The sequence below is a fragment of the Psittacula echo genome (genome assembly GCF_963264785.1).
Source record: "Psittacula echo genome assembly, chromosome: 2".
NCBI classification, from domain to species: domain Eukaryota; kingdom Metazoa; phylum Chordata; class Aves; order Psittaciformes; family Psittacidae; genus Psittacula; species Psittacula echo.
Genome location: NC_137737.1, coordinates 124,288,284 through 124,301,915, shown reverse-complemented (window position 1 = coordinate 124,301,915; position 13,632 = coordinate 124,288,284). Strand labels below are relative to the sequence as shown.

Genomic DNA, 13,632 nt, shown 5'->3' with positions numbered 1-13,632 from the left:
TCTCCAGCCTGCAGCTGTTTCTATCAGATTTCTAAGCACATAAACTGCACTTGAAGAAATTTCTCAAGGAGCCAACACCAGGAACAACAGCAATTACACGCCACCAGTAAGGATAACAACTGGGTGTAGCTGTATCCAGGTGGAGAGTAAAGTTATCCTTTTCCAAACATAACAGCATTTGCATTCTTTCTTCTCACTTATGACCAGGCTTCAGCAAGAGCTCCATAAAGATCTCAGGACAGCTTGAAACTGAAGATCCCTTCAATTCTTAAAAAGCCGTTTTTCAACATGAGACCATATCACTGTAAGACTAGGTTTGCACCTCCTGAAAAGGAAATAAATTTCCTCTTTTCTGCTACAGCTGTGTTAAAGGGGACTGTTCAGCCTCATCTTCTTTCCCCAGGTAGCTGAGATGGCAATATGTACAGATACATCTATTATAATTTTAACCGTGTATGGTATGTGCAAATACTGTCCAGCTGGATCTGCATCCATGTAGTTCATACTTTAGATAATCTGACACCAAACTTCAACAGGTTTGGGCTTCTAACTCTTTGAGATTCCTTTACTAGTTGAGGAGAAATTAATCCATACTGTTGGGCTTTGTAAAGGGTTTACAGAGAAACGCACACAGCACTCATAGGGTACTGAGGACCTATTGGGTTGCGTTCCCTACGTTTTAAAATAACAGTGTCTTGCTCGTGGTGTGGTGCTTTCTGGTGTGTGGGGTTGGGTTATTTTTTTTTCATCTACTGTTGATCTGAGATGGTAACTTTTGACAAGTGTGTGAAGTGCAAACTAGTAAGTGCCAGAACTACAGTGATCTTGATGTTTTGAATCTGGACAAGGGCTTACTCCAATGGCCATAGATGTTTAATTGTATGTGGACAGTTGTTTGCCACTATACTGAAGTGAAACACTGAATTTTCACAGCAGAGGTCACTTGGAAAATGAGAAATATTTTACACTGGCTTATGTCTTACAGTGCAATGCTTTTCTGTCCGAAATTACTCCTTTTCTAAGAATTACAAGGACTAATAGCTAAGAAACCCCCTGGAATTCCCAAGCTGGGGATTTCAAACACATTTCCCTACAAAAAGCCCTACAGAGCTATGAGTAAAACGCTAGTTTCTCTTACAGTTTCACTCCGTGCATTGTATTGCACAATTGTGTCTGATTTTTTTCATGTCAGGAAGGTCAACCGATGGTTTTAAGCAGTAGTGACCAGATCCTGACACACTTTAATGTGAGACACACTGATGTGCTCTGATGGCATTTCAATGAAATCAGCAGGAATGTCTGAGGAAGAAGACACACAGTGCTGCCCACTGCAAGCCCTCAGATGTGAGTCAGGCCTCTGAAAATGATGAGATCTGCTGAAGTCAGGAAAGTTTGTAGCTAACTGGCTATTCTATCCGCTAAGATACATTTTGGTGTCTGCAATTCAGAGAAAACTTAAAACAGGGCAATTCATAAAACCGAGTGTTGCAAAACTTTTGTCCAAGGTGAAAAGATATAAACCACCAAATATTGTGAAACAATAATGTGTAATACTATAAGCAGCTGAGAATGAGTAAGGTACACAAACTTCTGTCAGCATTCAACCAATCCACAATTCTAGAAACTGAAGCATGTTACTCTATCAGAGTGAATTTGCCTTGAATAATACCTCCCATCACAGCAACGTTTTGAGTGCATCGAAAGACAGTAAGAGCTGTAAGGTACAGCTTTGTTACCCCCCCACCTGCCCTGTCATGCAGCACCAAACTCCTTGGACTTCTGCCCCATTCCACCCCATCCCTCTTTCTACAGCTGGGGATCCCTCTATTGCCTCTGTTTTTAGTTTCCCACTTCCTCCTCTCTTGTCTCTCTCTGTAGCACATCAGAGATGCTGGCATGGTGGAATAAAGGACTGGACCTTGATCCTTCTCACGCAGCAAAACCTCAAAACCCAACCTTCGCTATCTGTACTTAATTTCTCCTACCTCAGGTTAAATTTTACGAAGCTGGGGGGGGGGGGGGGGGGGGGGGGCGGGAGTTGTTTTTAAGCAGGAACACATATCAGGTGTTTGTCCCAAAACCAAGAGGAGTCAAAGGGCTGCCAGAGGCGGTACCTGCCCAAGCGGAGCACTTTTTGCGCTGGGGACAGGCCACCACCTCTCGGCCGGGTCCCTGGGGGCCCCGAGCTGTTCCCGGGGTGCGTGGAGGGATGAAGGGGATCTCAGGGCAGGAGCCGCTTTCCGGGGTGGTGGGATGATCCCGGAAACCCCCTCCCCGGTCTCTCTCCTGGGACCTTCCCGCCGCATCGGAGCCTATCACTCAAGCGAAGGCCAGGGCCTCCCCTCCGCCGCCGGGAGTCCGCGGGGGCGGGCGGGCGCGACCCTCCCCGCGCCAGGCGCTCCCCGGGGAGGAGCCGGCCGGGTCGTACCGGGCCCGCTCGCCAAAGCCGGCTCCGAGCAGCCAAACCCAGCCCCCTGGGCTCGGGGTGGGCGGGGAGGGGCGGCCGGCCTGGCGCCTCTGTTGCGGGGAGCAGGAGGACGGGCAAAACTTTCCTCCCCGGCGGCGGCGAGGCATCAGTGGCCGCCGAGGCGAGCGCTGCCGGCATGGGCCCCGACGCGCTGCAGCTCGGCACGTATGGCGGAGCGGCTGCCGCTGCCCTGCTTCTCTGGGCCGTATGCCTGCTCTGCAGAAGAAAAAGGTACCGGGATGACGGGGGGCTGCCGTCGCATTCCTTCACGGCCGCGCCAGGGTAGCGGGGCTGCGAGGCGGGCGCGGCGCCGCGGAGCCACGCATTGGGCCGCGCTTCCCTCCGCCCGCCCCTCCGCGCTGGGAAGCCCTATCAGCGCCCGCCGCCGCCACCGCCGCCCCCAGCCCGGACAGGCGGTAGGGCCCCGGGGGATGGCGGTCCATGGCCCCCTGCAGCGGCCGGGGCGAGCGCGGGGCCGCGGGAGGAGCGAGGGGCAGGCGGGGAGGCGCGGGGCTGTGGACGGCGGCAGCGGCTGTAAACTTGGCTGGCGGGTGGGGGACGCCGCTTATTCATGGGCTCCCGGGGAAGCTGGTCTAGCCTTTCTAGGTGCTCCAAAACAAGGGGTGCCCGGAGTGCTCAGCCCGGCCCCTGGCAGTTCGGAGTGTGAAGATGGTTGACTCTTCGGTTTGCTGAAAACCTGGGTGTTAACTTGTGCGCCCTATGTAGCAAAAGAGACCCAGTGCGGCACTTGAAAGCCTTCCCGTAGAGTCCAGGGTGCACCGACCTGACCTGCAGAGGCAGGGTGGACAAATACCGCTGCTGAGTTGCAACATCGGCCCTCGCTGCCTGGTTTTTTTGGTGATGAGTAGCTGACGGGTAATAGCAAAGCCTCTAGAACTCGGGTCATGTGGGTGACTTTTCTTTGTGTCTCTTTAGTTGATAGTGTTGGTTTTAGTTTGTTTCAGCTAAAGGGTCACAGAGGGTACACACGTATTGTGGGACGCTTTAAGTTGAAGTTGTAGGTTTTGGGGAGGAATTTTTTTTGGGGGAAGGAAGTGCTGTCTAGAACTATTTCTTCTGTTCCTGGGCAATACCTGTTTCTTTATATGCTAACCCCTTACCCCATACTTTTCACTTGTGTTGCAATACTTCACGCTCTCTTCAGTGTCTCTCTACTGCAGCTGATGAATAAATGTGTGTAAAGGCTTGGAGGATGACGAGTGAAGAAGGGGAGGAATCAGTACTTACTATATTGTTTGTTTATGGTTTTAATTTGTGTAATGAAACACATAGCAAATACTAAATTTAATTCTAAATGGTAAACATTTGCTTTTCCTAATCATTGAAAGTTATTTTTGGAAGGTTTAGACATGCATAAATGCAGAAAAGAAATTGCAGTACTAGCCTCTGAACAAGAGTCAGAAAGTCAGTTTTTAGACTAATAACCCAAACTTTGGGATCATGTATAGAATGAATCAAATAACAGAGAAAAGTAGTGAAAATTCTTGGTTTGATTCCAGAAGGCATCTGTCACTGACTGTAAACAGAGGTGGGCTATTTCCATGATGTCTGTTTTGGAGTCATTAATAAATGTGATTTGAGTTATAGAGCCCAATCCTTCCTTTAAGTAGAAGACATCCATCCCCACATTCGAGTGGGGTCATCCTGTAAGAGAAACTACTTGACAGAGTAGCTTAGGATGCAGCTTCATGTTTTTGAAGATGAGTGGATAGCTGATTACCAAATCCTTCTCCCTGCTGCTTATCTGCCCCCGTGTGAGCTGGTTCTGGGAGCTAAACCAGCAAAAAAAATGCTTACTTTTTTTGACAGGTTTAGTTTCCTGCAAGTTTAGCTCCCTGAAGGAGGTCAGCACAGAAAACAAAAAGCATATAAAATTGTGCCTGTTGTTAGTAGAAATTCTAGTAGAATTGTAAAAGACTGAATTTTTGAAAATGGAAACAGGAAAAGCTCTTGCTTGTAAAGTTTTCAGCCAGATGTAAGTGGGATGGAGAAAGGATCAAAGAACGTATTCTGAGTTATTTTTAAAACCCTTGTGGCTGTAGAGGTTTTTAAGTGTGCTTTTAGAGTTTATAGCAAAATTGTCTGAACATTTGTGCTACCACAGAATGATGTTATATAGGAGGTCTCAGCAGGAAGGCATACTGTCTTGTCCAATAAAGGAAATTGCTGTTTGATTAATAAACTACTTCTTTAAATCCTGTGCTGTTTCTCAAAGAAGTGTACAAAGCACTAGCTTGCAAGCAACTGGAAATAAAAAGTGAAAAAAACCATCAACATCTGTGTAGCACAGACCTCAGTATAAGGTGCTGGTGTTGAAGTGCTATCCTGCTCCAGCAAAATGTGGAATTAATTTTTCTTATTCACTAAAGAAATTGGGCATGGTCTTGAGAGATGCCTGGCAGCAGCCTGGCTGCCATCAGCAGCCACATCTGAGCTGCAGGAAGAAAGGCTGTACTATGGGCACAACATGTTTAAAAATGGGTATGAGTTCATGCTCCTGAGATTTGGTGCAAGTTTGTGATCTCCCCTTGCTTATCTGCCCCTTACCTGTTTGTCCATCCCCATGTATCCTTCATGTGTCAGGTTTCTTCTTTCCCTGTATTCTGTTTGAATCTAACAAACCCAGCGGCAGGCAGGGCTGCCCCCCTCAGAAATCCACAAAAACCATTTGGGAACCTGTTGACATTTGAGCTGTTGGAAAATTACTGAATAAATGCCAAAGCGAAGGTTGTCATGCTTCATACCTGTTGGGACAGAAACACAAACTTCTCTGGTTTTGCAGAGATTGCCTATGCTAGATAAAATGTTGCTACTTCATCTATGCATGTGTTTCTATAGAAATTGCTATGTTGCCCTAATGTTCGTGTGCTCGTACCAGTGTGGAAACTCTGTAAAAGGGAATTGTTATGTTTAAGGCACTAAGATAAACTTTATCAGGATAATCAGTTTTAGCATCTTAACTACAGCCATGCATGGATTCCATCAGGGTAAGGATAGCAACAGTAATCAAGTGCGTATGTATAGAAATGAAGAGTTTAAGTAAATAAATATGCACCACTAAGTGCTAACTTGCACTTCAGAGTTCTGTAAGTTTGTTTTGTCGGATGATACCTCTGTCCTTCTGGACCAAGGTGAAACACAGCCCCCTACTCTGAGAGTAAATGTGTCCAGGAGTGTAATGAGGGTTTGTATGTCCCAGAAGAAAAAACCTTTCCAAATCCATCACTGATGTTCCTTAAGCAGATGCTGCAGGATTTTGTCTAACTTGGAGTGAGGTGCTCCTGCTTTGTTTCCTCTCAGGCTGAGTGCTCATTACTGGAGATATTTTGTCAGGAGAGGTGTTGTATTAACTTAATCTGCCATTGCCTTTTCCTGTAGTGAGGTTGGTGTAATCTGGCTTTAAGGGATTGCAGGGTGAGTTCAGTACCGGTGTTCTTAATTAAGTATTTAGATCTATTCTTTGGAGACTGCAAAAAAGGGAAGTGGAATTTCCTTTTGTATTAATGTTTATCATATGAGTTCTGGTGGCAGTAATAACACAAAGGAAACTAATCGGAGTCTTTGCCAGGTTTCGTATCACAGATGGTGAAGAAACAGAGCAAAAGTTTCCTTAATCACAGAAAATTTTGAGTTAAACTTCGGTGTCAGATGAGGCTCAGTGCCTTCTGCATGCTACAGAAAGATCCCAGTCTTACTGGTTAATGAAGAAAAGCCTATCTAGGCTGTTCGCTGGGAAATGTTTTTTCTCCAGAGAGAGCTTCCTTTGTGCTGCTTCACGAAAGTATTTCAGCTATAGCAAAACCTGATGACTTCCTAGCCTGGAGATTGTATAGATTGGTCTCTTTTGTCTTCATAAAATGTCTAAGTCAGCTCCAGCTTTATGTGGGTCTTTTTGTTTTCAAACTGTTTTTCCTCTAGCTATGAAGAGTCTCACAGAGCAGGAGGTGAGACAGCAGGTGAAGCCAACTCCTGCTCATCTTCCAGTAGTAAAGCTGCCCAAGTCAGGGAAGGGCCCTCAAAATCAGCAGGGGTTGGTTCCTAGTTACTTCTGTAGGTGTAGTACTATTCTACTTTTTGTTGCTCAAACTGATGCTTATTTTTGACTGCTAGTGTCTATTGCATGCCTGTGACTGAAGATGGTCACAGATTGTAACCAACAGTTTGGGGATGAGGCTGGGATGCTCCCTGCCTCCCTCCTTGTGGGGCAGACATTGCAAATTACCAGGAAGAGGAGGAGAATCAGGCTTCAATTAAAACCACTGGCTTTGGGAAAGGGGAGGATGGAGAGAAATGAAACTAAGATTGTTGTATCCGTATTTATCCATTGAAATTGGATCCTGCTGTCCTGAGGTTTGCATCCTAAAGTTCATCAGACAAAAAAGATACAGACCCAACCTAGAAATACTCATTGTAGATTTATCTCTGCTTGGAAAGTTAAAACGCATCCTACAAGAGCAACACCAGTGAAGGAGTTTGTAAAAATGATTCCCTCTGGAACTCCACAGGTTGGTGGGATTGGTATTAATTATCAGGAATGAGCTTCACAGTCAGGATTGCTTGCATGGAATGATACAATCGCTGTATGGCATATGTAACCTTTGTGGGTTTTATTGTACAGCAGTATAGGAATTCACATGCTAGGTTAAACGGAGCAAATATGTTCTAATATATTATTTCTGACCAGTTTCTAATGCATCAGAATATAGTATATAAAAAGCTTAAACAGTGTAATTGTAGATTAAAATCAACATACAAAGAATTTGATACATTTCTCAGAAAGGATTTTGCTATGGCCTAAGTTTTGAATTTAAAGCCTCGTTGAAGCAAAGCGTCTTTCATTTTTCTCTTTTATTCTAACCCCTAAAATACCTCCAATCTATACAATCTCGTTCATTTAAGATACTTTTCCAAAAAATTGCTCTCTTGAACCTAGACAGATATTGTTGAAAAGAATATAGATTTTGTCTTTGCCTTCAAGAACATCTTATCCTTCTCTGTGACAAGCTGTGAGCTTGCTAACAGCTCTCTTACCAAGTGAATTGTAGTTCACAAGATGTCATCAGCCTGTCTTTTTTACCACTTTTGCTAATTTAGGCAATATGTTAAGGTAGTTTTCAGTTGGAGGGAACATCAGGAAGGACAGAGAGAAGGATACCAGGAAAATCTAGCCTCTCCCTTCTTACCTTGTCTTTTTACAGAAGCCTTTTTCTCTATCCTTTTGGTTGGAGCTCTGGGGAGAGCATGTGTTTTCATGACCTCCTTTTGTTTAATGTCATTGTCCACTCTTCCTCTACTCTGAAAAGATTGAGACTAAAGACTGGAACTGTTTAAGGCAGAAAAGTAACAGTTCTGTTTCTTAAGTAGCCTTAAAAACCCTTTCTTTCTCACCATCACACTTGCGTTTTCTGTCAACTTTTCACTGCTCTGCCAAGATGCGGTGGAAGCTTATTTCTCTGCTTGCTGCTTCTGGTAAGAGCTTAGTGAAAGTCAAAAAAACCCAAGCAAACCTGTAGCCTTCTCAAGATGTACAAGACTCAGTTCGCTGGCTTTTGGTGTTCTTATGGCACTAATAGAGCTAGAGAGCCATTATGTTGAGAGTCCCAAGATATTTTTTTCCTTTTTCTTATTTCTTTTTTTCACTGCAGCTTCTCATCCTTCTGATATGTAGTCTGGGTATCATGTACATCTTGGGTTCTCTTCCTACCAAGGCTTTGAATATGACACCTTTGTTAGCTCATAATTAACTTTTCCAATAATCTATGGTTTACAGTATTCTTTGCTTAAGGTACACTGCCACCTAGCAACAGTTTCCCTTCCCTCCCAGTTTTCTTGACCTACTTTGTCAGGGGTTGTTCAGCTTTAGTTCGTGCCTGGTCTGGTTTTGATTAGCATCCAGAACCCATCAGTAGATGCCATTCTGGTAAATGCATATGTGTTTGTGGCGCAGATAGTTTTAGTGGCAATAAGAACTGCTAGCTTCGGGTTTCTCAATAAAATACAATGGTTTTTACTTTTACAGGGGTTTTTCCTTTCAGTGTTTTTGTGGAAAATGCCTATAATTTTTTTTCTTTTTTTTTTTTTTTTTTTTCCTTAGAAGTGCTAGGTTTTCATTTCTTCTGTTCATTATTCTTTGGAGGAAATAAAATTAAAGTGCAAGAATTAAAGGGAATTGCTTTCTGCTCTTTTTATTATTCCAGTGCAACATGAAGCGTGGAGCATCCATCTAGAGTACTGTACACAAATGCACATAGCTTACAGAAAGTACTGAACGATTAACCCTTTTACTCCTCCTCGAAGTTGATAGTCCTAAAAGTATGAATGAGGAAAACGCAGGTAAATACAGGGTGCTTCAAAAATGAGATTCATGCTTACTACTCTCATTAGAGGAGGAAAACACGCTCATTGGCAAAACTTGGCTGAAATGTTACATATGAAGGCTGGTGTGAAGGAAGACACAAATGGGGCAAATCTTAATCCTAGTATACTCTTACAGGAGATATTAACTACTCCTCCTTTAAGCATAATGGTGAAATTTGCCACCTGATGTGTTTTAATTGTTGGTGATGTAACTAGAGAAGTAAACTGCCAGGCAGGACAGACTGGAGTCCCAGCCCGTGAACCTACCTGGGCCTCTGACTCCCTGGCAAGGAATGACTGAACTTGCAGTCTTGCCTGTGGACTTCGCCTCAATTCCTCCCCTGTAAATTGGAGGTCAATGTGACCTCTTCTTTATGTACTGATAGCGCAGCTGAATGCTTCACAGCATATGCAGTTATCAGAGAAGCTGAAAAAAATTCTCCCGTGGTATAACCACTCAATATGTGCTGAGGAACTGTTGCCTGCCCATTCACTTTCTCCTGTATGCTGAAATACAGGTCCTAGTTAGTGTTTCAGGCCAAAAATGCCACATTTTCTCACAATATTCAGCTAAGCTGTTGAGTCATGTCAGCTGCTTTAGTATTTAACTCGTGTATCAGAATTACAGTCCCATATAAAATTGTTGGGTTTTTTGGTTTTGAGTTGGGTTTTTTTTTTAGTCAAGTATTTTGATTAAGAAGTTGGGCAGGGCTTGTTTTGGTAAAGTAATATAACTGTTCTCAGTACTCCATCTAGTCACTTATTTTGCTTAGTACATCATAATGCCAGGGAGTAGGGGAAATATAGAAGCTAAAAGAAACAGCATAAGTGCAATGTTAATACACTATATGAAGTTAGGGAAAATCTCACAGCTAAGTTGGCAGTCTTCTTCTCTTTTATCCAAGTTTTATAGAGCTACTTGGTAGTGGAGCCAGGGTTGGAACTCATTTTCCTGACTTCTAGTTTTGTGCTTTAACTCGCTGTCTTTCCTTTCCAACACGCTTACCATATATGACATTATAGCTGTCTGGTAAACTAACTTTTTCAACCACGAGGCAGATTTTTACTTCGGATTTAAAACTTCAGTAGTGTTCCTTTTCTTTCCCAACCATTTACTGATCCTTCTACAAGATGCGTTTAGGTTTTTAGGCTAATATCCATTTGCACGCCGTCTGGGAGAATTTTGGCTGACTGAGAGTCCCGTAAAACAAAAGTTTCCTCTTTACAAACCACATGGAGCTTGGCTGTAGATATTCAGTTCCTTTCTCCACAAACTGTTTTTAATGGTGCCAGATTCTTCTGTTTCTTCTCCTTGTTTGGCACATGTCAGGCAAAAAAATCTTGGCTCTCATATAGAACATATCTTGTTTCCTCTTAACTGCTCGTACTTTCTATTCGTAATTCAAATCAGCAGAAAAATGCTATGGTTGTGCTTCTCATGATTTAATCTTGTAGTTTCCTAAGCAATATTCTAATGTTCTTTAAAAAGTAGTGTGCTCTCATACTGTAGGCCTGGTGGCAGGGGATTCTAGCTGACTGCAACGAGCATATCCCTGTTGATTTGGGAAAGTATTGCATGGTGTCCTGAAGGGGTGGCTTGCTCAAGCCCTGTGGAGGCATGTGAAAGAAGAATAGAGAAGCAAAATGAAGCTAAAATGGGATGTTAGAGGAGTGTCCTGTCTGTCACACAGCTGACCCTTTCTCATGCTAAAGTGAAAGCCCAGCACGTTGCAGGCTTACGTCCATAGCGGGAAGTTGAAGAAGCATCTCCTTCCTGGTCCATGGCATCCAAAGAGCCTGTGCCCGTTTGTCACAAGCTACTCGTGTTACTTGCTGACAGCCTCACTCTGCATCCATGGGAATCGATCTGCTACTGATGGCTAAGACAGAGTGTGGTACTGCTGAGTGTGGTTGCTTATCTGATTTCTTGTGGCTCCCTAGGAAAGCAATTAGTGGCCTGCTCTTTCCTTACCCCAGTTTCTTGCTTCTCAGAAGGCCCTTGCCCAGATTTTCCCTGAGTAGTCATTACAAATTCTTATGTTACTTGCCTTGCATAAAAACATAGGAAAAAAAAGTGAAAATTTTGAATGATATGTTGAAAAAATTGGAAGAATAGAAAATTGCCAGATTTTTATTACTTTTTAAAGTGCTGCAGTATTTAGAAAAAAAATAATGGTCTCTTTTCAACACTGTGTGAGAATGCAGAAGTTTTCCAATTATTAGCTCTGGCAGTAATTACTTTTAAAAAAAACCAAACCCCAAAGAAACCTGTATATTCCATAAGAAGACAAACTGCTGCTGCTGAAGCACATTAGACAGAATTAATGGAGAATTGGTGATTAAAATGAGGTTTCTGAGAAGCCAGTATTTCAGTCTTTTTGTACTTTTTTTCCCTTTGTATGCATGCCAGCAGAACGATGGATTTACCCCTTTGTCACAGTGTAATACTGTAGTCTTTGAAGCCTTCAGGGACATGGTCTCCAACTTTCTAATAGGGCCACAAGGAAAATCAAAGTATTTTCAGACATCTTCATTTAATCTGGTTAACAAAAGCAGGATGCTGAAAGAAGGACAATTGTTGATATCTGCTTGGAGAAGATTTGAGCAACTTCCATTGCTGGTCTGCTCAACTGATGCTACAGTAGCGTTTGGTCACCGCTTCCCCAGCTGGGAAGCACTGTTCCATGTTTTCCTCTTTAGTGCTGGCATGTTTTTTTAGGTTACAGTAGCTCCACTTCAGAGCTTCTGGTATGCTAGATCATAGCCATTCTAATTCTCTCCAGCTGGTTTTTCATCATGATAAGCTTTGGGAGTCACGTTTGGGAAGCTTCTCTGAAAATAGCTCAAACAGTGGATTGATGACAAGGTATAATTCTTTCCTTCAGTTGTTCAGGTATCGATCTGTGATACTTACTCATCTCAGACTTACACTTCATTAAGAAAGAAGAAGCCTCCTTGGAAGATTTTTTGTTTTGGTCATTACTGCATTTGTAAAACGTTTCCAATGGAGTAGGCGTTTCTTCCTTATTCCTTTCAAAAACTTCTGTTATTCTATTGGATGGGACTTTTTTCAATTTTTTAAAAGATTTTCAGATGTCTGGGTTAGTGTTCAGCACAATAACCGTTTTGCTTAAATAGTGAATTCCCAAGCCCTACAGCTGAGGGCAAGGCATATTGCCAGAGCCTGCACTGCAATGTTTGTATGTGATTCCCATTTAAAAGGAGCAGCTGTGTATCTGTACAAGAAGCGAAAATGTCTCTCAATTCAGGAGTCATCCAAGAATCAATTGTAAAATGTGATGAAAGCGCAGAATTGATATTGGGGCAAACAGGGAGAAAAAATGAAAGTACTGGGACAGCAGGCTTATATGTGGTGCTCTTCTTAACCCTAATACATGCCTGAAAGAATCTAATTCAACAGCAATAGGAATTAGATGTGTGTATCTGATGATGAAATTAAGCTTACGGTGCATGACAGTGCACCAAACTGTTTGGGCTTTTCAGTAATAGTTGCCATCAGAGCATGCGTGACTGATGGAGATTAATTTCCAGGCCCTGGAACAAGTGCAGCAAGCCAGGTTCAGAGCCTGGGCTCCTTCTGAGTACCAAATGAGGGAAATTCTAAGTTTGTGTCCTAGAGGCTTGCACGTAGTATCCTTTAAAGCCAGGTTAAATTTTCTGTCGCTGCTAAGGAGCGACACAGAATTGATCGCAGCAGGACTGGAGAGGTTTCCCGTGTATGTCAGCATGCAGTGGCTTGGGAAACAGCTGCTTGCGCAATGTCTGGTTTGTGGTTGAATAGACAGCTGAATTTCTGGTGTTGCTGCTTTAAGATACAAAAATTATAATTAAACTTCAAAGAAATTTTGCATATGTGAATGAGTCAGAGTTATCTTTTTTTCTGTAAGCTGTTTAGTTTCTTTCATCCTGTATAGTGAGAATGCTGCTAGATCCTATTTGATAATACCACATTAGGAGTGAAGGGATTTTTTTTTCATAACCTGTGGACTTCCTCAGATAGAACCATATCAGCTATAATAAATTTAGAGCCTTAAACTCCCGTTGTTATGAAGACTTTAAAATAAAATTGTGCATTTAACTCCTATTGGCTCTGCAGTGGTAAGAAGCTAAAATAGACAATGCTGAGATCTGCTGGGCTCAGAAGAAAGTTCAGGCTTTCTGGCTTCACGATCTCATTTGCAGAAGTAGGACATACCTACTGTTTTGCCCTCAGGACAGGTGTCCAATAAAGCACAGTTGTTGTGACCTGTCCGGTCTTATCTCCTGCATAGTTTAGGCCATTGCAGTGTCTCCTGCATCAGCTACATTAAATTCTGCTTGAACACAGTCCTGCTTGAAATGCAGAAAGATTTTCTGCATTTGGTTTATTTTTTCCTTTGAGTGATGAGTAGTCCAGTGCTTATCCTGTAGGTTGTTCTTACCATTCTGTCTTTGCTTTAAGAAAGGGGGTGAATTCAGTGTCATTAGTGGATGCATATGTCCTTTTAAACACTGACAAGATTTAATTAGAAGTGATGAAAGATAGCCTAAGATGGCATCCAAAACTAACAAAGAAGGCCATCTCCTGTTCCAAGTATTGAATCCTGCTGCAGAAAAAAATACCTGCTTAAAGGTGCAGACAGGCTCATCTGACATGTTTATTTGTGTCTCAATGGCAAGTTAGTAGGGACTGAAGCAACTTGCCATCTATCCTTTCTCCCCACTCCAGGAACATTTGGGTGGACCAGTGTAAGTGTGGTGCCTGCTTCTGATCTGTAGTCTTTACG

At 43.0% G+C, this 13,632-nt stretch overlaps 1 protein-coding gene across 1 annotated transcript in view; it reads left to right on the top strand.

The window, feature by feature from the left end:
- Nucleotides 1–2,603: 2,603 nt before the first annotated feature.
- Nucleotides 2,604–13,632, top strand: part of CYP7B1 (cytochrome P450 family 7 subfamily B member 1) — a gene marked incomplete at both ends in the record, with an annotated part of 124,469 nt that continues 113,440 nt past the window's right edge. Inside the window, one exon of the mRNA XM_080610670.1 lies at nt 2,604–2,698. Coding sequence (XP_080466796.1) covers nt 2,604–2,698 — 95 coding nt within the window. The remainder of the gene's footprint in view (nt 2,699–13,632) is intronic.